General features: G+C 44.8%; 1 protein-coding gene across 3 annotated transcripts in view; it reads left to right on the top strand.

Moving 5' to 3' along the window:
* Nucleotides 1-238: 238 nt before the first annotated feature.
* Nucleotides 239-25,265, top strand: part of PITX2 (paired like homeodomain 2) — a 41,396-nt gene continuing 16,369 nt past the window's right edge. The window contains exons 1-3 of one of the 3 annotated variants that reach the window (XM_081333059.1): nucleotides 239-687; nucleotides 12,370-12,425; nucleotides 13,199-13,336. In XM_081333059.1, coding sequence (XP_081189185.1) covers nucleotides 12,380-12,425; nucleotides 13,199-13,336 — 184 coding nt within the window. In that variant the 5' untranslated portion in view covers nucleotides 239-687; nucleotides 12,370-12,379. Of the gene's footprint in view, nucleotides 688-4,779; nucleotides 4,861-6,935; nucleotides 7,064-12,369; nucleotides 12,426-13,198; nucleotides 13,337-25,265 lie in introns of those variants that run through there. The other 2 variants (XM_081333060.1, XM_081333058.1) reach the window with 2 other exon arrangements.

Here is a 25,265-nt window from a genome sequence, read left to right as displayed (position 1 = left end):
GAACGTCGGGTCTTTGCTAACCCTCTTCCCCCACCCGCCCCGGACCCTGCAAACTTTCTCCCCTTCTCTCATTTTCCACTCTTCGAATTCAACCGGGCTGCTTAGACAGAGCCGAAGCCAGCTCGGACTTCTCTCCTCCGGGCAGCCTTCTCCAGCCGGGCGCCCTCCGGTTGGCTCCCTCCACAACAAGCGGGACCCGGAAGAAGGCGCGCTCGAGGCTCGATCGTTGGGGAGAGACGGCGGCTGGGGAGAGGAGGAGGCTGCCTGGAGCGGAGGGGGATCGCCCCGGGGAGAGAGAAAGAAGCCTGGAATAATGAAGCAAAGTTGCAAACCAGCAAAGCCTTCGGTGGCGGACTCTTTTTCCTCTCCCTTTTTTTTCTCCCCCAAGGCGTGAAGGTGGTAATTAAGGTCTGGGGGAGAGCGCCGGTCGGGTCACCTCCTCTCTCAGATCAGCCCCTTCTTTCAAGTGTCCTTCTGCGTGGCCAGAGATGACACCAGCAAATCAATAAGCGCTTGAAATGAAAGGGCGCTCCTGCCTGGGCCCCGAGGCGACAGATTTTTCCCACCGCCAGCCTGCCCCGCGTTCCCTCCTCTTCGCCGCTGCCTTCCCTGCAACTTGTGGCATTCCGCCGCGCCGCTTCGCCCCGTCCAGGAAGGGCCCCTTTCGCGCCTCTTCTCCGGACCCAGGTAAGCGCTCCCGGAGCGGGCTTTTCTCACGCCGCAGCCGAACCCCCTGCCTCCCGCCGGGGCTCGACGGCCTGGGAGGAGGGCGGGGAAGGAGAGCGGCCGGGCTAGAGGGAGACCTCGGATCTGGAGCGGCAGCTCTGGCCGCTGGCAAAGGCAGCGACCCGGCGCGGAAAGGACTCTCTCTCCCTTTGTACTTCTTCCAGTCCGGTTGGCTTCGCTTTGGTTTTTCAAGAAGTCTCCGGAAACTGGGGGTGGGCGGGGGGGGGGGGGAAAGATCCCCCTTTTGTGTTTGCATGGATTGTTTTCTTCTGCCCGAATAGGTCCGGATTTGAACAATATTTCCACCTCCGCATTGTCTCTGGGGTGGGTGGGGGGTGGGGGGGTGCGTGCGTGTGTGTGTGTGTGTGTGAGAGAGAGCTGGGGTATTTCCTAATTCTTTTCATTTCTTTATTAATTCCGAGCGTCGGGATGGGACGTTTTAATGAGGTCGTTCATTACTGAGTCCAGGAAGACATTTATATATTCTCTTAGCTGAAGTATTTAAGCGTTCCTGCTTTCGCAATGAGAACAGGCTACCGGAACACAGGAGGTAGCAGGATGGGTTTTAATTTATATGCAAATTAATGGGTCCGTTCGAAGGGTTTCCCACCCACCCACCCCCCTTTCTATTTGTAGGAAATCGAGATGCCTAGACGAGTAATACGAAAATAAAATCATAAAGAAATATGAGGAGGAGGAGGAGGAGGAGGAAAGGCAGAAGTCATAAAACAAAAATGCTACACGTGTGTTGTAAACTTCTGCCCCATTCGCAAAATTGGAGGAAGAAGGACTAAGACATAATTCAAAACTGGGGGAAAATAAGTAGAGATTCACTCTTTCACACTGATTAATATTCACCTGTCTTTAAATGCGCCAGTAAAGATGCAAAATCAAAGATTTTTTTTCCCTTACTGCTGACATTTCTTCTCTTTCTCTTCTCAGTTTTCATATTTATCTCAATTCCTTGATGAAATCAGTTGAATATCTGTAAATGGAATTCTTATGAGGCATCCTCTTCATTTTTTCTCTCATTGGACTAAAGTGCTAGAATATGATTTTAGTGTACTTAAGCTACTATGTCAAACATTTTTAGTTTGCATTCCTCTCCAACGTTTTTCCCCCTCTTGGACGCTAACTGATCAGCAACATGGTTTTTTTTTCCTTCCAGTATTTGGTGTGCCTTAACTGTGATAAATTTTTAGACATTCTTATTGGGAAAAATAGGTAGATGTTAGATCAGCATATTTTCATTAGCCGTAATCAAACTATCAAAAAAGATTTACATTCATTCACTTAAGAGAAATTGATTTCAAAAAGATTTCATTCTTGGCTAAGAGGCAATTGCATTCTTTGCGTGTTTGTTTGGGAATCATAGCTTTGAACTTAATGCAGCTTACCAAATTTCATAGCACCAAGTTCTGGTGATTATGCCGCCTGGATCCCATCTCATGATCAGTCCCACTGAAGTTAGTGGGGAATTATTTCCTATTAAGCGAGGTTATTAAAGGATGTTGCATTTCCAGGATCAGCATTTTGATTAAGAACAGTTTTTAACCATCAATTTAAATAAGTACAATCTAAAGGCAGTTAAAATCGTTTCTGGGATCTGGAAGGGGAAATGATTTGTGGACGAGTCCACCTGATTCCGGAAGTCAAAGGCTTATATTTAGTTTGCTTTAATCCGATCATCACTTTTGAAGAAATAATGTTTTTTTTAAGAATCGCTCCCCGCAATATCGGTCGATTGGTAGACAATTAGTAGCCATTATAACTAATCGCCAATTAAAATTGGCCTTTGGGAATCTTTCTGGAGGTCTTTTATTTTTTTTAAGTATCCTTTTATTTCCTAAATAAACCAGCAGTCCTTTATTGGAAAATCAAATGCCCGAAATTTGCACTTGCAACTAACTCCACCTGCTTATTAACCAAGACTTCAACCCTGCCTTTGCTCAATTCGAGATTCATGGAAATCCGCGTAACAAAACTTCTTCGCGGCAAAATGACTTCGGGCAAAGAAGCTTTGCGAGAGCCGGAAAAAGAGCCGGAGACGGGAAGAAGGGACTTTTGCAGCAAAGATGCTTTCGGAGTGTCCTCCTACAAGGGAGCCTCGGATAATAGCCGTATTTAAAAATGGTCTCTGGGAAAGTCATGCCCTGGTCGTGCAATCGTGTCACCACTGCATCCTCTTACAGAGGTAACCTTGAGATAACCCACTAGGGTCCACCTAATTAAGACGCTACACACTTCGTTTACGACCGTCTGCCTGCTCAGAAAAGCGGCTGGTGCTGTCTAGGACCAAAAGGGAAGAGTGTCTTCACCCTACCCAGGATTGTGTTTCATTTACTGGGAGAAAGAGAAAGGGTGCTGGGATGGGGGACGGAGGGGGGGGGAGGGATGAGAGGGAGAAAGAATTAAAATCCGTGTTATTAAAGCAGCTCCATAGTTTCCAGACAACCTTGCAGAAAACTCCTGTTTCGAGGCAGTCTGTCTAATATATTCCCCAGCGATTCTGGGCATTAATTAGTTGTTTAATAGGAGTATGACTAAAAATGTAAAAGAAGGATTAGGAGCGTGAAACGTATGTCCAGCTTCTTCCACGCACTCGAGGAGGGAATGAAAATCACTCTGTATCTTATGTTTCTCTACCAACCATTTGCATTTCCCACCAGCTGCTCACTTCAGCTGCACCCATTTCTAGCTAGCGAGAGAAGTGCCCGGCCCGAGCCGTTCTCCCGTCTGAAGCCCCGGCATTGAAGGGGCCAAGGGAAGCAGCCCGGGGAGCAACAGGGGTGGGGGAAGAGAGCAACTGGAGTCCGACTGGCAGTCTGGCTAGGTAGCACAGACGGAGAGCCAGCCAGCGAGCCAGCCAACATTGGCTGGGGCTGGGGGGAGGGGGAACGGGGGGGGGAGGCGGAGAAGCAGGTCTGTGACAGATCCTAATCTGAAGTGCCTGAAAGAGGCAAGTGTTGGGGAAGAGGCGCGCATCTTTCCAGGGCTCGTGTTGGGAGGAGGAGCAGGAGAAGGAACAGCAGCCGCCGCCGCCCCCCCCCCCCCGGTCCTCAGACGAATTCAAAGCAAAGGCAGTCACAACACGGAGGTCTGTTTACCTTGGTTATTTTACCCTCCGTACATTAATTAGGTGTATGAAACACCAGGGTATTCCGGGAGGCGAAGGGCCGCCTGGAAGTTTCTGAAAGCCAAACAAAAGGCTTCATTCTCTCCTGCTCTGCCCACCCCCACCCCAGCCCCCATCTTCAAGATCCACCCACCCGCTCCACTTCACAGAGCGACCGAAAGAGAGATTTCAGGATTAACCCCCGTGGATTTATTTTCCTTCACGTTCCTTATTGCAAACAATAACTCGGGCCCCTGGCTCTCGCCAAGGACACGAATGTGGGTTGATCTGCTCCAGTTTCACACGTGCAGTTGGGAGTGGTGTGCGAACCGCAGTAAAACTATCCGATTCGTCCAACGCAAGGTGCCTGTTGTGGCCTATGGTGCACGTTTGAGCCTTGTAGAGTTTGCTAAATACCTTTACCTTTTCAAATAAAATAGGTGGGACAAATGATGGGAGGAAGGTAATCCCAAAATGGCCTGAAAGTGGTAACACTGTATTTGATGTTTAGACACTAAGGAGTTTTAAAAAAAAGTATCGTTGGAATCAGAATTTTCTTCACTAAAACAATTCCTGTGTTTCATAAATTAATCCTTCTCATGTTTATTCATATATTTTTTTAAAATTTATTTTTATTTATTTATTTATTTTGCCTCCAAGCAAATGGGCCTAGGTTTACAGCCACGCTGTAGGAAAGGATTTCCCTTTCAACAAAAGAAACGAAAATGCTTAAAAATTAAATGCAGGTAAATCAGAATCATTAAGCCCCCATGTGTGTTTAGGTTTGTAGGCTGAGAACCAGACACTTCAAAATGGCGCCCATTTCTTTGCGCCAGAAACAACCCATTTCCCAGCTTCCAACTACTACTGTAAGAGAGTTGAAATTAGAGTGTCGAACTAAAACAACTTTTTTCATTTTTAGGTGGGGGGAGGAGAATTAGCTCTTTCAATTGCCGTACAATCGTTTACCTTCCTTTTTTTCCAAACACACGATCAAATGTAATGGGGATCTGAAAACGGTAACTGAATTGAGATTTAAAAACAGATTTTATTTTGAACGGCCTGTTGCGAGTTTGAAGAAACGCCAGAACGCGGTCACAATTTCTTGGCAGCGTTTTAAGTGTAGTGTCTATAACCTAACTTTTGCAGTAATTAGCGGGTGGCATTTGTCTTTGTAATTGCTATGGTAGATCTTACTGGTATTTTTGGTTAATAGTTCAATATTCCTGATTCCCCTAATCAATCACCAACGTACACGGAAATTCTTGTGCACTATTTCTTCTTATTAGGAGCGAAGTAACCGAGCGGGCCGGATCTCCCGACGTTATTCTCTTTGCTCCCGAGGAAGCGCGCCTGGCCCGGGATAGGCCCCCCGACCGCCTGTCCAGAAACCGCGCCAACTGCACGGCAGCTACGCCGTTGGGAAACCTGATTTATTTCTCCCTTCGCCTCGCGCCTCGTCATTTTAATAAATGAATGGTCGGTGACCCCGTGTGAACCTGCTGGGGGCAGAGAGAGCCGAGGAAATTCTACACTGCGAGGCGCTTCTGGGTCTCGTAGGTCCGCGGAAAACCCGGAGCGCCTTCCCTTTCGCGCCCCACGGCCGTCGCCGCCACCCACCTTTCCCAGCTGCAGACCGTAAAAAAAAAAGCGAAAAGGCCCCGTTTCCTGCCGAGTTTCAAGCCGGCTTGAATTTTGGGAAGCCCGGCGTAGGGGTGGACGGTTCCACCGCTCGACCCTGCCCTCGTATCGGGGCCTCGACCCTCCTTTGCCTTCCTCTACGCTCTCCTCTTTTGTTTCTTTCGCCGCCGGCTCCAGCGCTTTCCCTTCGCTGCGTCCCTAGCCCCGGCTTCGGAAGAGAAAGAGGTAGCTGAGCTTAGCAAAGGGAGGGCAAGCGGGCCTGTGGGGGGGGGGAAGGATTCCTCCTGGCCCGGCCTCGCTCCTTCGCTTTCTCCTCCGCTCCCCCGCGCGGAGGAAAAACCTCTCGGCTTCCGACCGCCGCCTTTGCTCTGCGCCTCTTTTGCCACGCTTCTTTGACCGCTGCCTTTTCTCTCGTCTTCGCTCCGCCGCATCTTTTTTTTCTTTCTTTTTCTTTTTTGACGCTGTGGACTATGGTATGCTCTCTCACACACAGAGAGGCGGGGGGGGGGGAGAGAGAGAGAGAGAGAGAGAGAGAGAGAGAGAGAGAGAGAGAGAGAGAGAGAGAGAGAGAGAGAGAGAGAGAGAGAGAGAGAAACGCTCGTTCTGTCCCTCGGAAACTTTTAAGTGTTCTTTAGTGAAACTTGGAGCGCCTAAGGACTCTGGGATGGGCTGTTCCTTCCCCCCCCCCCCCCCGTTCATTATCTGGCTCCCTTTCCAGCGCCTCTTCTCTCTGTCGCGGCGGGTTTTAGGATTTATTTTTCCCTCCTCTGTCACCAGCTCGTTTCTGCCGAGCCCTGGGCTTTCGCTAGACCGGCGTCCTCCACCTATCTTGGACTACACTTCCCCTCAATCCCTGGCCCATAAGGCGTTGCAGTCCATTGCTTCCCTTGCGCCCGGCTTGCGTGGAGGTGGCTTCTAACTTTTCTCTCCTTCGTCCAGGGTCCCTCCGTCCCGCCTTCCGCCCCCACAATCCCCTTTCTGGGGCGCCCTCCTTTCCCAGCAGCCGCAGCAGTAGCAGCAGCAGCAGCAGCTGGGCCGCCCCTGCCTTCTCCTCCTCCTCCTCCTCCTCCTCCTCCCCCCCCACGTTATTCACCCCTACCTTTTTTCCCCTTCCCTCCCTCCCTCCCTCCCTCCGCTCGGCTTGGCCGCCGACTTCAGTTTGGTGGAATCTCTGCTGACGTCACGCGACTCCCCCAGCCAAGCAGAGCGAGCCGAGGCGAGCGGAGTTGAGCGGAACAGGAGCCGAAGGAGAGCCCGAGCCAGGCAAGGGGAGCTGGGTCGCCCGCCGGGAAGCTGCCCGCTGTCGCCGCCGCCGCCGCTGCCAATCCACCGGGGCCCGGCCTTCCCTCCCCTCCCTTCCGCGGGCTGTTCGACGCCCCTCTTCCTTCTCCCGGGGACCTTGCCGGGCTGCCGCCCTTCTCTTGACTCAGGCGGGCCTCGGGAGCTGCTGCTGCTGCTCGGGGGCGCTGGCGGCGGTTGCGACCCTTTTCCCGGACCCGCCCGGGGATTTGCTCAGCGCATCGAGATCCAGGACCCGTCTCCGCCGGGCGAGGCAGGAGCCACCAGAGCCAACTGGAGCCGGTAAGCCCGATCCCGGAGGTCGGCCCCGCAGCGCCCCTGGGCCGGCGGTGAGAGTCGAGGCGAGTCTGCAGATTGGGTCCACTTCGGGCGGATGGTCCCGGCCGGTGATTTGGGGCGCAAGGCTGGCTCTGAGACTTTGGCTTCCCTCGCTTCTCTCTCATTCCCAGGTTCTCCCCTGGCCCGACTTAGAGGAGTGCCCTTTCCTTCTGGTTTCGCGTCTTTTTCTTTTTCTTTTCCCTTGTGGCTGATAAACACGTCTTGGCATCCTGGCCTTGCAACCTCCAAGGAAGGAAGGAAGGAAGGAAGGAAGGAAGGAAGGAAGGAAGGAAGGAAGGAAGGAAGGAAGGAAGGAAGGGAGGGAGGGAGGGAGGGAGGGAGGGAGGGAGGGAGGGAGGGAGGGAGGGAGGGAGGGAGGGAGGGAGAGGGAGACCCTTTTACGGAGCATTCTCAAATGGAACCCTTTGCAAAATATGACTGATTAGCCTTGCGGGGGAGGCTTTAATGTTTTTCATCCAATCTTGGGAAAAGTCGAGGAGGCCCAAGTTGCCAAGGAATTGTCACAGTGAGGTTGAAACTTGCTCTATAACTGAATTAACTTTCATAAACTCATAATTACAATTACAATTAGTTTACACTCAGCTACGGTAAACCATGTGGTGCATCAGGATTCTGAAACTTGGGTTGCTTAATTTTAGCGTGACCCTCAACGTTCTATTTGCTTCTTGTAGTCTCATGTTCTGAAGTTTGTGGCAGATTTGGGGGGGGGGTGTTTTGTTTTGTCTTGTCTTGTCTTCTGACTCCACCATGTCCCTATTATTAAATCTGGTTTCTCTTCCAAAGGCAGCAGTAAGTTGTCTTTCTTTTATTTTTAAGGATCAGTAAAGGAGACCTAATTTAAGCAAGAGATCAGACAGGAAATTAATTTAATTAATTTAGATGGCTTCACAAAAGTTCCTTTATATTCCATGGCATGAATCCACTTTTGAAGAGAAATGCAAGACGTTATTCGCTTAATTTTTCAAATATTCAAAATAATGAAAACAAATCCAGCTTTCTACAATTTCTGGCTATGGCTTTTGATGCCCATCAACTTTCTTGACCTAATTTTGCACTTTTTCAAATAGGTTATAGGTCTATCTAAAAAACCGTGAAAATACAATTGTGAGTCACTTGATATTGATGAGGGAAGAAAAAAAACACCAAATACCAAATTCTAATCTGCAATGCCATGTATTTCATTTTACATTTCTATTAAAAAACATGTACTTTAGTTTATTTTAGCTATTTTTGGTTAAAGTGTGTCTGTGTTGCTTATAAAAGCAATTTAAGTTTGTGAATTTAAAAAAATGAAATGAAAATAAGAGGCAAGTATATTAAGAAAATTGAGTCCAGAAAAGAATATGATTCTAGTTGTAATATTGATCGATGGACTCCAAATTATTTGGTAGGGGGTCCCATTTATTCTATTTATGGGATTATTTGCATGTACATATAAGCAGTCTAGCATCTGGGGCTAATATTAATAAAGCCTAACAGTCATTCCCAAGAGCCTTCTCCTGCCCCCTCCCCCAATTGGTAAATTTGCAGGTTAGGTGTTTAAAAATCAATATGGCATGGTCAGTTCTTTTTTCTTGGCAAAAATCATGGTTTCTTTCTTCTTTCTCAGTGCAGTCATAACCTTACTTGGCCATTAGTCTTAACGTGGTACTGCCTTCCATATAAATCTGTGTAAACTTCAGCTGCAAATTTCTTTATTTCTCATCTGTCAGAAATCCTTGCAATCAAATAAATATTTATATGCCAAAATAAGTAAGTACAATATTTTAAAACAAGGGATAAATAGAACTCCTGATATCGCATTTTTAGAATAATATTTTCTAGGGGTTCAATTTTTGGAAGTGAAGGACTTAAAGCAAAAAATTAACACCTTATTTATTTCTCTGTGTTCAATTAATTAGCCAGTAAGGCAAGCAATGAGTCTGAGAATTTATCCTGGGAAACCGGCTTGACAAAAAACCACTTTAAGGACCCTCCAAGAGAAATTAAAAGGGACTCTTAACTGCCTTTCTCTAACAGTTTCACTACAGGTTTCAAATTAGGCCTCCATTATGGGGAAAGTGTCTCCTTTGCTTCTTCTATCCTTTTTTGTAGCTCAGAAGGTAAAGTATTGGGGGCATCTTACATGTCAGACTTGCCTCCTGAAAAATAAAGAACTTATGGCTTTCTCCATATGTCCCCCTAGCCACGTACATTAAACTGAAGCAATATCTCAATTGCATCCATTGCTGGCACCCAGTTCTGCTTTAAGAGGCCTAGGAATAGCTGATGGCTTGGAAAGAAATCAGATGGCTTGACTCTGATTTGAGATTTTAAGGCCAGCCAGGGTGGGAAGAAGTCAGCAGTCTTACTAGCTTCTACGAGTTTTCTCCCTGGAGCAAGAAAACGCATCTTCAACTGGAAAACAGTTTTCCCTGTGAGATGCATGTTTTGTAAGTCAGCTTAAAAAAGGATGGAAGGGTATCATCCTCATCATTAAGTCCAGGGGATTATTGTTCATCTTCCTGGCTGTTTCTGATTAGCCAGTTAGACAGAGCTGTCCTGTTCCCCAAGGATTTCTGAGAAGGCTCAGAGGGATAAGTTGGTTAAGGGTAAGCACCCATTAATACACTGAAAAAGTGGAAGGGGATTTTGGGGAATCGGGATGTTAAATTATCCAACAGAAGAGGACATGCAAATTTTCTATCAAAATTACCATAAGTAAACATTTGAAGCCTGGACTAATAACCTCCCATCTGTGTTACTCCATATCGAGTTAGTTGAGAGCGCTGGTAATGATTTTTGTAATATCTCCCAAACAGGCACTAATTTTGTGCCTTTTTTTTCTTTCTTATTGCCTCTTTTTTAGCGTTATGTTGTTAGTTCTGTTCCGTTTTATGCTCTCTGTTCATTGTTCTCCGTTCTTTTTCCCGTTCTGTTATGTGTTATCTCTCTTCTGTTAAGTTTCAAAAGAACTTTTCAGAAGAGTTAAAAGCTGAAGGGAAAGTGGCATCTAAAGTGTTAGCAAGGCAGCCCCTCGCCCAGCCACGTCCAGCCAAAGGAGGAAGGCGGAGAAGGGGAGGGGTACAATGCCTTTCTTGCTTGCCCCTGTTTCCTCTCCATCCCAAAAGGGCCTCCGCTGGAAGCTGCGCCAGAGATGGTGTCTCCTCTACCTGGAAAGAGATCTTCCATTCTCTGCCAATAAGCCAGAGTCCCTGGAGAGTGGAAATTCAGACCCAGACCTTCCTCTTTTGAAAGGCCAATCCACACGCGTGATTTATAGCAACCTCAGCCAATCTGGGCTGTGGCGGTACAAAGGCTATAGTGGCCTGGCCATGGCTGAGTGAAGTAGACACTGCACATCTTTGGAAATGGAAAAGGACACCCACCTGCTCCAGCCTATTGAAAAGAATGCCCCTTCCCACCTGGTGGAGGTTGACACCTATCAAACCTTCCTGCTCCCTTATGTAAATTACAGCATTTTTATGCTGAATATCTGGATGTGGTCTCCTGTCTCAAAGATGTCAGCTATTGCTTTATTCCAGTGGATTTGGACAAGACTAACATTGCATAGGATCAGGCTGAGTGAGCCCTTGTTAACTCACCAGCGGCCCAGGTTTGGTTTTATTTGGAACTCTGTTGCACTGAATCACTTCGGCTTTGCTTTCAGGTAAATGCCCAGCCTTAAGGCCATAATTTTGTGAAGGAGACTGCAGGCTCCCTTCAAGTCCTTGGGTTGAGTTTCTCAGTGAAATCAAAATAAAATCCAGCAAGTTTAGAGGAGCCCATTTCTAGGAAAACAGACTGTATTAGCCGGGGGCTCCCCATCACGAATGAATGGATGGAAAAATGTGCAATTTCCAATGTAAGAGGAAAAAGTTCATTTTGGGTAGTTAAATTGAAGCAGGCTGTTTATGACACACAGAGAAGGGAATAGAACTTTCCTACAAATGCATTTTTATTTCATTGATTCAAGAGGTGTCTTCTTCCCTTTGCTCAGGATCCCTCCTCCTCCTCCTCCTCCTCCTCCTCCTCCTCCTCCTCCTCCTCCTCCTCCTCCTCCTCCTCCTCTATGCTGCATACAGCATCCCTATTAAAAAAAACTCTGTGAGAAAATCCACTTTTGTTTCTAATTATAACCCCTACATATCTATGTGCATTGAAAAGGTTCTGTCAGGAGACAAATATCCTGGGGCCACCGGGCATTTGTCAGATTCCAGGCGTGAAATGTTGCACGTGAATTCACATTAGGTTTACATCAGTGGACTTGATGTGTGTGTGTATGTGTGTGTGAGAGAGAGAGAGAGGGGTGGAGGAGGGAGGGAGGGAGGGAGGGAATTTATTTCAAAATGAAGTTTATGCAGAGTCAGAATTCAAATTCAATGAATGAGAAAACTAAATAGCCTTAAATTTCTTTTAAAGACAAGGCTTAAATCACTAGTCAACCTGATTGCATGAATTTAATCTTTTATTTCTTTGCTTGGAGCATCAGAATTTAAAGCATGGGAAGTACATCTGCTTCATTGAGATGTACAGATGAAAGAGATATGCAAATGTATATCCACACACACAAATGCCACATGGGGGGCAGGAGGAGGAGGAGGTTACAGAGGTAACCTCAAATCAGGGCTGTGCACAGGGTCTGATCAAAAGAGTTGATACATTTGTAGGCAAAATTTGGATTGTGTGATTGTCACCATCTTGACTTTTTTTTAACCACACCCTGTGGACACCTCTGGAGCTAAGCATTCTTCTTCCAAATGTCTCCTCCTGGGATTTTTATACTAGCTTTTTCAGTCTGATACCTTACATGCCCTTTCCCCCAATTTCCAGATTTCAGTATGCTAGCTGGCATCTACCGGAGCTTAAATCAAAGTATTTGGCTGGAAATTATGGGAAATTGAAATCAATCTTTAGGTATAAACTTTATTGCAATTTCGTTGTGATTTTTATGTATTTATTCGTTATATTTATGGTTTTATTTTAAGGGCAGCACCCAGGGTCACCTTGGAGCGAGATGGGCGGCAAACAAATTTAATAAATAAATAAATAAATAAATAAATAAATAAATAAATAAATAAATAAATAAATAAATACACGTCTAGAAGGGCTAGTTTTTTCTTCCCCATCCATTACTCACTTTCTTTTGTGACGCAGCCGATTGTTTTGTTGTTCTTTAACGCGTTATTGTGGTTGTTTTCGTTTGACTTCATGAAGCTGACGTTTCTTTCGCACGTCATCTCAATGCCAATACGTCTAATGTTTTGCAGGTAACGGGTTATGGAGTCCAACTGCCGTAAACTTGTATCGGCTTGCGTCCAGTTAGGTAAGAAAAAATGTTTCGCCCCGAAATTGTGTTTTGTTTTGTTTTGTTTTGTTTTTTCATTTAACCAGAACGACTTAAGGTCGAAATTTGCTTGCGCGCCGTTTACTTGTTGACTGTTTTCAAACAAGAGACCTTAAAGATCGGGTGAAGCGGGGCGGCGGGGGGGGGGGGGAGCGTATATACCGGTATCTGTACTGGGTGCCTTCCGGGAGAGCTGAGTCAGGGGCAAAATGCGGGGCTCAGAAGCCCACCGAAAATCCCGTAGCTCCCCCCCTTTCCCCCCCCCGTTGGTCGGGCGAGAATTAAAGCGTCCTCCGTCAGTCAAACGCTGCCCAGGACGCTTGTTCCCCTTCGGGGGGGGTTGTAGCCAAAAGCTTCGTGGCTCTCGAACTGAAAAGAGCCGCGCGCCTTCCAGCCCCGGGCCAAGCGCCCTTGCAGTTCGAGGGCCCGGTTCCCCTCGCTCTTCTGTCTCGGACCCCAGTTGAGGAGGACAAGCAGCTCCTTTGGGAGGGCGACGGAGGGGAGGAGGGGTGAGAAAGAAGGACCGCGGAGAAAGCTGGACGACTGTGGGGTTCTCAAAGGGGACCAGCGCCTCCACCTTCGCGCATGCTGAGCCAGCCTTTCCCAGTGGCCACGGTGCATCCCTTAGGCCGCCAAGCCCCATCATTCCCAGCTAGCCTAGCTTAGCCAAGTGAGGAGTTTAGATTCTCACCCCACCCCACCCCAACCTTCCCTCTGCGGAACAAACAGGCCCCTTTCTCTTTCCCTTCTAGGGGTGCAGCCTTCGGCCGTCGAATGTCTCTTCTCCAAAGACTCTGATATTAAAAAGGGGGACTTCGGCGAGGCTCCGGAAGGCAGGAAGGAGGCTTCCAGCAGCAAACTCTTCGGCAGGCCCCACCCCAGCGCCAACGGTGAGTCTAGGCGGCCCGCGTCTGCCTGTTAGCAAGGAGGGGGGAAATCGGCGCCCCCCTACCGTGAAATTTCCACACACCCCCCCCCCGGGGCTCTAAGGAGGGCCAGTTCAGGGATCCCACGACAAAGACAAGCTCTTTGCTGCGCCCGGAAAAGATCCCGGGGATGGCCGCCGCAGTGAGAATTGGGGGGGCATGGTGGGAGAGCCAAAATGGGGGGGTCTCCCCTCTTTTCCGAAGCTTTCTGAGCAGCTGTTGGCTCGTCTGCGGCGACCCGGGCGAGGGTTTTGCGCGCTCCCCCAGCCTTCCTCGCGGCGCAGGGCGGCGAGCTGAAGGCGGTGCAAGGGCGCCCTCTGCTGTTTAAGGGTGGGCGCGGCGCGGAGAGCCGCTCGGTGAAAATGAGCTGTGGCAAAGGGAATTTGATCGGGGGTTTTCCTGGAGACGGGAAATATTTGCATGGAGCATGTATATATGCCAGAAAATGCCACCCCTGGCGATTTTCTTTTACCAAAAAAAAAAGAGAGAGAGAGAGAGAGACCGTACCGTCTGTATCGTCCCTGAAATCGAAGCGTTCATCAACAAAGATACAACTATCGCTACAAAGCTAGCAATAATGGTAGGTGTGTAGCAAGTAGGACGTAGTAGGCTGTTGTGGCGGGGTTAGGTCTCTGCTTTTTTTGCCATCGTCGGGAAAAAATACAGGTGGCCTTTTTCTTGCTTCTTTCAGTTAAGTATCGATGTCTATTCAAAAATATGTCCCAGTGTTTTTTTGTTTTTTTAAAAAAAAACCAGCTCCGTAATAAAGCGAGTTTAGCAGCCTGAATTGCTTCCCAGTCCAAAATGCACCTTGGGGAAAAGAAGACAAAAAAAGCCCCTGGAAATAAAAGTAAACGAGACCTCTTTTTTCAGTAGTAAAGCTACATTACAATCATAAGATGGCTCTGGCTGTTCTTGTTTTTAGAAGGCAGTTGTGTTTAATTAGCAGAAATGCCATTTCGTTAATACCCCGAGATAATAACAACTTTCTTTGGAGCGTTGTTTATGCAGATGGGCCCGGTTGTTTATGAGAAATCGCACGAATCGTAATTCCAATTGCTTCCTAATTGGAAAAGCTCCACTAAGTTCCAGTGGCACATCCTCCCTCTCAAGAAAGTACCGGGCAGAAGTGCCACTCAAGTTGTTTCAAAAGCATCACTACACACAATTGCGTAGGAAAAGGATTAGACAGTAGCTCGCAATAGCACACTATTGCCCCACTGGGGTCATTTTAGCGCAAACGAATCTCTTCCACACATGCCGGCGGCAGAAAAAGAGACGTTGACGGGGCATGTTCGCGCTGCGGTTGGTAAAAGAGGGGAGGGGGGGGAATCTGCCTTCCCTGTGACCCCCCCTTCACCTGAATTTGCAGCTCCTACGATTCCCAGCCAGGGGATCCATTGCCGGGAATTGGAGTGCAGTTGACAGTGTCGATTCAGGATGATCAGAGTGGTAACCTAGCACTTTTGCACGGAAAAGTCTGCCACTCTTTCGGGGGCTGCCCGGTTGGTTGAAAGAACAATGTTTGCCATAGAGATTTACTGACAAGAGAGCGTATACAAACGCGTAGTAGTTCGGGGCAATTGCGCTGAATGGTTTGCATCGGGGCGAGGGTCTCAGCTATTCCAGCGATGAGTAAAACGCGGCTGGGCGCGAACCTCCTGTTTGCCTGCCAAACGCGCGCAGGAACGGTGGCATTTGCCGCCGTGGAATTGCGCCCGTGCAAGAATTTGCCCGCCACCCTTGAAAACCCTTTGTAAGACAATAAAAGCGAATTGGCTGGAGGCCTGTGTCTACGCGCCGAACTCACCAAAGAGACCTTCATCCTAAAGTGTTTTGACCCGAAACAAGGGGACATAATTTCGAGGCGAAAGATCCCTCGGTAGGGGAAAATGCAAGGAACGCCTCTTGAGGATGACGAGTCGGGAAATCACGTTGAAAGGTACGTTAAAAGGTGTTTAAAAAAACAACAACAACAAACCCTTTTCCAGGAAGAGCCAAGTGTTGAAGAAAGCCAGTTCAGGGATCAGGGTTGTCTGCTGAGATCAGATCCAGGCGCGGGATCTGATCTTGACTTAGGAGGGAGACGGGGCCTTCAACAGAAAAGTACCTCCGTATTCTGGGGATGCTCCCAGTCGAATTAGGTGGAAACTTCTAAGCCTAGCAGAAACGTTCTTTTCCAGAGTGGCTACCCTTGCACCCAAACAGAAGATATTGGCTGCAGAGCCGTGACTAGATGAGTTTGACTTCTAGCTAAAGAAACGTTGAGGATATTTTTTTTCCCATCAGGACCCACCCCCACCCCCCCACCCCGGAAAAGAAATTTTTGTAATTTTTCTAACCATTCATTCTGCATCGCGAGTTTTTTACCCTGTTCATTTCCTGTCCTATGCAATACGCCACAAGGTCTTTTTTTACTGTCTTGAATTAGAAATGAAATGGCTAAATAAAAAGTAAAGGTTGTTATTGCTTTTTTTTTTTTTAGAAAAAATAGGAAATCAGCTTAAATTAAAGGTGGAATTAAAAAAACACGTTTTTGTGCTAAGCTAAGGACCAGATGGTATAATATTGGGAAGAGAATCCAGGGCTAAATATATCCTACGTAAGAATGATGGAGTTGTCCATAGGACTCAACTGCTGCGTTGTGTGTGTGTGTGTGTATGTGTGTGTTTATGGATTCAAAATGGTGACAGTCTTGAAAGGCTGAATTCTGGGCGATCATTATTTATTTATTTATTTATTTATTTATTTTATTTTATTTCTATACCGCCCTTCTCCCGAAGGACTCAGGGCGGTGTACAGGGCAATTATGGAAAGATTCTTAACTAAACTTTTTGGACTTCAGGTCTGCTCAGACCTTTATTTTCCAGGTATGTGGAACTAAATTATGTGGGCTAGGAATTATCACAGTTGCAATTCTAGATATCTGGAAGGCAAGTGATTCAAGAAAGCTGGGGGTGAGATTCAAACCTTCAGCTTGTGGAATTTAAAACACATAAAGTGATAAGATGCATCTGTCCAAATGCCATAGAAGTTAAGAAGAAAGACTTCAGGAAATGTTTAACACAAGTGACTTTGAAATAAAGATAACTCAAAAATTTGCTTTGCATCCTCTATCCTTCCCCACTTCCTGCTTTCCTTCATACAGTATAAATAGGACTTACTACTGATGTGGACCAATCTTATTCCCAAGTAAAATGCATAGGATTACTGTTTTCAGCAGCTTCCCTATGCTTGGCAAAAAGAGCCTCAAAAACAGGTCTGAAACAGATTTCTGATAAATGCCTCAGTGAAATGAATGGCCACTGTCCCTAGTAAAATCATCTTAAGCAGCCAGTTAGTTTCAGGAAGGATTGTGAGTCCTTTTCATTCCAAAGCCTATTTGGCAAAGTGATAAAGAAAGGTAGCTTCCATTGATAAGAGGTTAGGCCACTCCATTGCCATTTCTTGTCTGCTTGCATTCCTGGCCTCATCACTTAAGCGTTCATCATCAAAATTAAGGATTCATTTTGTTAAAGAAGATATTTTGCATTGGAACTCATACATCTCCCTCCAGTTTGTTTGTTTTAAATGCAGTGGGAAAGTTGATGGCTAGCAAAACTTAGAACAATTTGCAAATGTCACAAAAATACCCATATTTTGATTTCGCTAACCAAATATTCATCAACTTTCCCATCCCAGGACTTTTCAGACTTGCTGGACCACCACTACTCATAATCTCTAGGGGTTTTTTTTGGCCAATGGTTGAGGACGATGGGTGCTGTAGATGAGAGAATATGTGGTTCAATACATTCTCAACAACCTCACTGGGTGGCAATGAGCAGTTTGTAAAACTAGACATTCTTCTTCCAACAATAGACATTTAACTTGTGAATAAATCTTGAGTTCAGTGGGGCTTACTTGTGAATAAATATATGCATGATCTTGCTATCAGAATAACTGAAATGCAAATATTGCTGACTAGTTTAATTCAATTATTTGGAATATGTTGAAGAGTATCCAGAACGTAGTTCTATGATCAAGTCAATGACATCTGAGAACTCTAACCTTAAGATGTATTTCATCCAAAGGTCTTGGAAAGACTTTTGGACTTCCTGCAATCCTTAAAACTAATTCTCCAAGCAGATGCAATTCCAGGCAAGGCTTTACTTAAGCAGGAGGGTCTGAATTCACTGGATTGGGTTTTGGTTTTTAAAAAAGGTTCCAGTTGGGACAACCCTGTTTGTGACAAACCAGTTTTTCTAAGTCTGGGTGGGATGTTTGCTAAACAAGCTTCATAGAAAGTAAGCTGCCCTGAACTTAGGGGAAAAAAATGATGGTATCCTGACTAGTGCTTAAATTTAAGCTACAAGCATTTAATTGAAATCTTAATGTCCAGGTAAGCCAGGCAAATGTGAACATTACTTATTTTAAAAGTCTAATTCAAAGAAGTACTGAGAAAGGTTTACAAGCTAAGTTGCCTATTTATCCTTCTTTCTTTCTTTTTAAAGGAGACATGTTGTTAAGGGGATTAATTCTTCATAGATTTTAAATATGTTAATTGACCCCAAACAATGCCTCAGTTCAGCACCACCTAGCTTAAATTTGTTGTTGCTGATATTGTTGTTTTTCGAAGAGGCATTTTACTTGTAAAAGACAATACTTTTTAAAAAGATAATATTAGTGACTGCACAAGGTGTAACATTAAAATATTCTATCATCTATCTATCTATCTATCTATCTATCTATCTATCTATCTATCTATCTATCTATCTATCTATCTATCTCTATCTATCATCTATCCATCCATTTGCTCTTGTATTCATACCAGTATGATGTTCTTGCTGTAGTATTGTTGTTATTATAGACTGCAAAGATTGGACTGCTTTTAAATTAAGACTTATGTATTTGTGTCTGTATTGAATTATTGATTTATATCCCAATGTTTACAAAAGTCTCTCCTCAAATTTTTCCACAACAGCCCTGATGGGTAGATTAGACTGAAAGAATAATTGGCTCAAAATCACCCAGTGAGCTTCCAGGGTTGGGGGTAAACTTTCATCTGAGCCTGCTCAGTCTTGGCCTTTACCTTCACCATCATGTCAACAATATTGAGTGATTCCAACTGATTCCAATCAGTTTGGAATGTCAAATCATATTATCTCTGTCCAATTTGATGATGGTAATTTTGGAGTAAAAGTACATTCTGCACCAATGTGTAATGATCCAAATGAGTCCTAAACCAAATAAAATGGGCATTTGATTCAAATTAAATCCCAAATCAATCTTAGCCAGATCAGACCAATTCATCAATTTGTAACATTTATGTTCTGCTTTCCATCTATAGGTGATACACGTTAGCATAAGGATATCAGAAAAGCTAACTGAATCAGACCAAGAGTATTTTTTTTTGTTTGTTTGCCTTTGTTTCCATGTCAATGGGATGCCTTAGTGCAGCGATGGTGAACCTTTTAGAGACCAAGTGCCCAAATTGCAACCCAAAACCCACTTATGTATCATCAGGTGCTGGGTGGGCGTGGCCCTTTGGGTGGGCGTGGCTGCAATGGTAACGGCAGGCTGGGTGGGACTAAAAAGTTCCATCAGTCAATTCCAACTTTACGAGATCTTTTTTTTTCCCCTCGAGAAGTTGAAATTGATTGATTGATTGAACCTTTTTTTTCTTTCTTGCACACGGCAGCGGAGGCCTAAAGTGAAAAGGTTTTATAAAACCCAGTTGAAGGCCTAGGACTGGGGCGACACTCTGTGTGCCACCTTTGGCACCCATGCCATAGGTTCGCCACCACGGCCTTAGTGCAATGCCTCTGGTCAACTGATAGTAGGAATGGAATATTCTTATGCATTCATCCTAAGAGTCATTAATAGTCTTATTACTCAAGTTGTCTCTGTCCCCCACATCTTTTAAGACTTTTTAAAATGTTCTCCTGTATAGAAATTCATTTTGTATTAATGCAAGCACTGAAATGTGTAACTTATTGAGCAACATTTACTAGGTCAGATAATGTATTTTGCATTTCAATTATAAAAAAAAATCCACCAGACAATCCACAAGACTTAATAGCGCTGTGAGAGAAGGAGTTGAACGCCTGAGTAGATCTCCCCAATGAACTGGGACCTAATGTTGATATTGGGGAAGTCAGTCATCTGATTTGAGTGGGAGTACTTTCCAGAGAAATGCTGGATTAGGCATTAAGTGAGCTTTGGGAGTACACCTTTAAGTCTGTCCCAGGAAAAATTCCCATTGATTTCAACTTACCTGTTTTGAATGGACATACATCCAATGCAGGACATACAGGTTATCTGAGGGATCATCTCAGCCCACTGGAATTGGCCCATCCTACTCATCCCACTTGTGCCGGCATAGGAGGCGTGCTGTGGATCCCATCAGCTCAATTATTCCAGTTGGGTGGGGTCCAGGAGGAGGTCCTTCTCCACTGTTGCTCCTGCCCTCTGGAACATCTTGCCCTTCCCATGTGAGGTTGGCCCCAATGCTCCTACCTTTTCCCAAGGCCTAAAGTCCTGGCTCTGACAGTTGGCCTGGGGCCCCAGTGGGGGAAATGTACAATGGAGGTGGTTGATTAACAACAGATCCCATCTCCCCCATTCTCCTGCCCTCCCTACATGTCCTTGATTTTTAATTCTTGCTTTTAATTTATGTCTATTTTAATGTGTATATATATATATATATCATTTTGTTTATAAATAGTTTATTAATTTTCTAGTTTTACAGTCAAATACTTCAAAGACAACGTGTTGTCTGGGTCCATTAGTAATTCAGTGGTATATATTAACAATTCTTATTGTTATTAATAAATATACAATTGTATATCAACCTCTTTGTTACATTTTTCTCATAACATCAATAATGTCAGTTTTAGATAACTTTTCTAACCAAAACATATCTTAATTGCATTTGCACTTAATATCCATATGATCAATCAGTATCCTGGTTTTGTTTTTTTTACCATAAACTGCCTAGAGTTACCTTATGGTAAAAATACCGGTAAATAAAATACATATCTGTATATATAAGAATGTCAAAGAGCTTCATTCTATACAGTTGCAAAGTTTCCGAAGAGTTTTATTCTTCAAAGGGCTATACAGCAGTTTTCCATAGGCAGAATGTCAGTTTATCTCAATTCACTGCAGATTTCTTCAGCTCAAGATGGTCAGTGATGCTTTGGGTAATTTATCAGGGCTCTCCTGTAACTGACCTATGGGTCTGCTTCAGATTTAAGAAACAAACAGACAAAAAGTACTCCTTGGATTCCAGCTTACAAAAACAATATAATGCATCTCTCTTCTGTATTCAATTCTGAATCAGAATTCAGATAAGCGAGTCTAGAATTGCAAACTTAAGCATACTTCCTGTCCTAGCTTTATCATATATTTTTGTTAGTGCGTATGCGGCCTTTTATTAGGGGAGCAAGTCTGTGGGACTTTCTTTGGAGTAAAGGTGTTTAGAATAATTTCAGCAACCAGAAAGTCATCTGGGCCTTCCTGACTACATTTGAACCACAACCCTGTTTCTACACCACCTTTCAAACCTGAAACCACATAAAGCAATATGGAAAACAATGGGAGTTTTCTTGCATGGGTGGAATCTCTTTTCCAGGAAAACCTTTATGAGAGGGAGCATCAGGCCTCAGATTTCTAAGCCACCTTCAGTTTTGTTGGTGTCCTGATAGTTTTTGCAGGGGAATCAAGCTCCATGGAGATTTTCTTGGGAAGCAGGAATATTTCTTAAGTATTGATTTTATTTTATTTTAATTCCATTTATATCCTGCCCTTCTCCGAAGACTCAGGGCAGCTTACAAGCTTAGCAGTAGCCTTCATTCTATGTATATGCCTGCTTATTAGGGCTTTCACACACACACCCAAGCGGCATTATTACAAAGTCAGCTTAATTGCCCCCAACAATTAATTAATTAATTATGCTGAAAATTAATTAATTATTAATTATTATATTATTAATTATTTATTATTATTATTTATTAATTGTAATTAATTAATTATTAATTAATTAATTATCATGCTGAAAATCTAATGAAGCGGTATGGTTTACTTCTGAATGAACTACTTAGGCACAGGAATTCATCCCTTTAGAATTTAATTAATAGGATCTCTTAGGATCTTTAAAATAAGAGTCTACTTTTGAGTAAGCTGCATAGGATCCAATTACTCAACTGATTTTGCAGGGGAAAATGTATCATTGTTATATTGATATAATCCCATTTTTCAAGATATGTTGGCTTCTAAAGTATGTTACAATTAGGATGCTAAATAAATTCCCCCCCAAAAGTAGCATATGAATAGAAGAATCAAAAGAACATTTATAACCCAACAATCTTTAGATCGTGTTGTTTGGTTTTTCACAAATTAATTATAGTTCTAAATAAACTGGCTTAGAAATTTCCCTCTCTGAATTCTTTATCCCAGTAAATAGTAGTAGACTGCTTTTTATGAGTTAACCATTTTTATAGGATATTTTCAAGAGACACGGGAGTGAGAGGAATGGAAACTGCCAAGCACTGCACGCATAAATTAAAGTTAATGCGCTTGAATCTGCATATACATTTGTAGACTGCCTGGTTTAAGGTTTTTCTAAATTTAATAGCATTGCACTTTCCTGGGCCATCTGTATGGTTCAAGCCTTTAACTTAGTATGGTCATGTCAGTGTGTGTGTGTGTGTGTGTGTGTGTGTGTTTAATAAAATGGTAGATTAACGTTTAACTGATTCTGCCACAATTGCCTCCCTTTCTAAGCATTTTCAACTGTCTTAGTTTGTCTGCTTCTGATTCACAGGCATTTTTAGCTTGTGTTTTGTTTTAAGAATGCATTGGCTACTATAAGCACCTTTGGGGGTTTCTTGTGAGGCCTCTGCCAACCCAAGTAAACATTCCATCTACAGCAGGGGTCCTCAACCTTGGCAACTTTAAGACTTGTGGACTTCAACTCCCAGAATTCCTCAGCCAGCAAAGTCTTAAAGTTGCCAAGGTTGAGGACCCCTGATCTACAGTATTCCTCAGAAAGCCAGAAACCATGATCCTAACGGAGAGGGAATGGGATCTTCTGATATTTGATTTTTAAGGAATGGGTAGTTGCCCTCTGCTTCTTGCATAAAGAGAAGTCCATCCAAAGTGTGAAGCAAGATTTGAAATGATCAAATGACTTGATACTTTTTCTTTGAGGTATTGGATATCAGATACGTTAAATATAATTTTCCTTTAGTGTTTGAAATTTTCTACACTCCTACTGCTCTGTTGGCTCCAAGCCATCATAAACATGGAGAAAAACAAAACGCCCTGCCTCGGTGATGACAATGACAATAACATGGATGATAAGAAAGGAAGGGAAGCTGGGATGTAGATGCAATTCTGAAGGCTTTAATAATCCTTGTCTCAAAGATGTATATGCGCATTCTCTCAATTCTTCCACCTACCTCTCCTAGATATGGAGAATGGGCCAAAATGCCCTCAGCTGCTTTGATCGGCTTCTGCAAACTTCTCTAACGGGCTGTCCTTAAGATCTTTAATTGCATCTCCCATCATTTCTGCTGGCTTAGCCAATCAGTACCCTGTCACCAAAATTTGGTCCATGGAACTTTTGGGAGACTGGCAATCAATCCACTGCCTCTCAGTCCCTGAAGTGCTGCAATTTGGACAAACCAGAATGTAGAAAGGTGCAACGCAGAAAGAGATAAAGTGTGTTGGGCAATTGTAATTAGCCTCCCTCCGTCTGGTGTCTGGATTGCAATTCCTATAATTATCAAACAATGTGCCTCTTATATTCAAGAACAATTGGAAAGACGTCGGTGTAAAGAAGATCATCTCTTACTCACTGAACTATGAAAGAATGAAACAAGAATGCTGCGTTTGACCGCCAGAACAAAATCCAAATTCCACCTCCATTATTCAGCTGATAAGTTGGTTTGTGGACATGAAATTAAAACCTTCTCATATACTTTTCTCCAAAGCGTTCTTAGTCAACCAGCTAAAACTCAGACGACCACAAGCAGTCCATTTATTATACATCATATTGTGGAGTTTTCATTCCACTTTTTAGAACCACTTTTTCTTAATTTTCTCAGTACTGTCTTTCTTTTAAAAGACCTCTCAGAGCACCGCTGCTGAAGGGTTGGGAGGAATACAGTAAACGAAGGGCAGGAAGAAACGGCGAAGAGGCAGCGAAGCCCAGGACCTGTTTTCCGAAGCGAGGCGCTTCCTGTTAAGAACAGATTCTCCTGACTCTCCCAGTCGAGGGAACCAAACCAATCATTCCGCGTTGAGTCCAACTGCAGCATTTCTGCAAACGGTGGCGACGAGCTCCTTTCGGCTCCTGGGGCAGACACGCGTGCAAATGTAGACTGCGCATACACACAAACCCGCTCACAAACTACGGGCTGCGCTTTCCTGATTTTCGGTACCTCATTTATGCAGCCGGTTCAGATCGGCCGTGCGGAGAAAGCGCTGCGCAACGAAAGCTTTGGTCGTGAGCAGGAATACGCTTAATGGAGCAATCTGAGGTCTCCTTAATCCTTAAAAAAAAAACCCACCTCCGTCGCTTTCCTAATATTGACTGAATGGGTAATTAATGGCTCTTCATCAAGGCGAATAACCGGTAATCCGAGGGAGGCGAAAGACAACAGGCCACCGTTCTCTTTTTCTCACTGTTTGTTTGTTTGTTTTTGTTTTAAAGGCAACAGTTCTTGCCAGAAAAAGCTTGCGAGGTCACCTAAATGGAAGGAAGAGCGAGCGTCGCCCAGAGGCTGGCGAGATCTGAGGCAGCGCTTCTCATCCTAGGCAACTTCAAGATGGATGGGTGGACTTCAGCTTCCAGAATTTCCCAGCCAGCTGAAGTCCACGCATCCTAAAATTGCCAAGATGGAGAACAACTGATCTAGGGAACAGTGAGGGAATAAATAGGAAAGACAGGAGACCTCCCAGCGCCATAAAAATCACGAAGAGAGAGAGACAGAAAGAGAGACAGACACACACACACACACACACACACACACACACACAGAGAGAGAGAGAGAGAGAGAGAGAGAGAGAGAGAGAGAGAGAGAGAGAGAGAGACTCACAGAGAGAGAGACAGACAGACACACACACACACAGAGAGAGAGAGAGAGACTCACACACACACACACACACACAGAGAGAGAGAGAGAGAGAGAGAGAAAGACAGAGAGAGAGACAGAGAGAGAGACACTCACACACACACACAGAGAGAGAGAGAGAGAGACAGACACAGAGAGAGAGAGAGACTCACACACACACACAGAGAGAGAGAGAGAGAGAGACAGAGACTCACACACACACACACACACACAGAGAGAGAGAGAGAGAGACAGACAGACACACACACACACACACACAGAGAGAGACTCACACACACACACACACACACACACACACACAGAGAGAGACAGACACACACACACACACACACACACACACAGAGAGAGAGAGAGAGAGAGACTCACACACACACACACACACACAGAGAGAGAGAGAGAGAGAGAGACTCACACACACACACACACAGAGAGAGAGAGAGAGAGAGAGAGACTCACACACACACACAGAGAGACAGAGAGACAGAGAGACAGACACTCACACACACACTCACACACACACAGAGAGAGAGAGAGAGAGAGAGAGAGGATGTACACATTTTTTCCCCTTGCTAGCTATTATTTCTCTATCCACATTTCTCCTTTCTGCTCTTCCTTCCCTCCCTGCCTTTTTTCTACTTGCTTGTTCTTTCTGTTCGGTTCTGGTTTTCAGTTTTTGGGTTGTTGTTTTTTAATTTTCTCTTTCCCCGCCAGCTAAATTGGTTCTGCTTTCCTTTGCATTTTATTTGAGATCTTTCTTTAGCTTCTTCCTTGCTCGC

The sequence above is a fragment of the Vipera berus genome (genome assembly GCF_964194415.1).
Source record: "Vipera berus genome assembly, chromosome: 7".
Lineage (NCBI taxonomy): Eukaryota > Metazoa > Chordata > Lepidosauria > Squamata > Viperidae > Vipera > Vipera berus.
The sequence above is the reverse complement of the archived record's forward strand: the minus strand, read 5'-3'. Positions and strand labels throughout refer to the sequence as shown.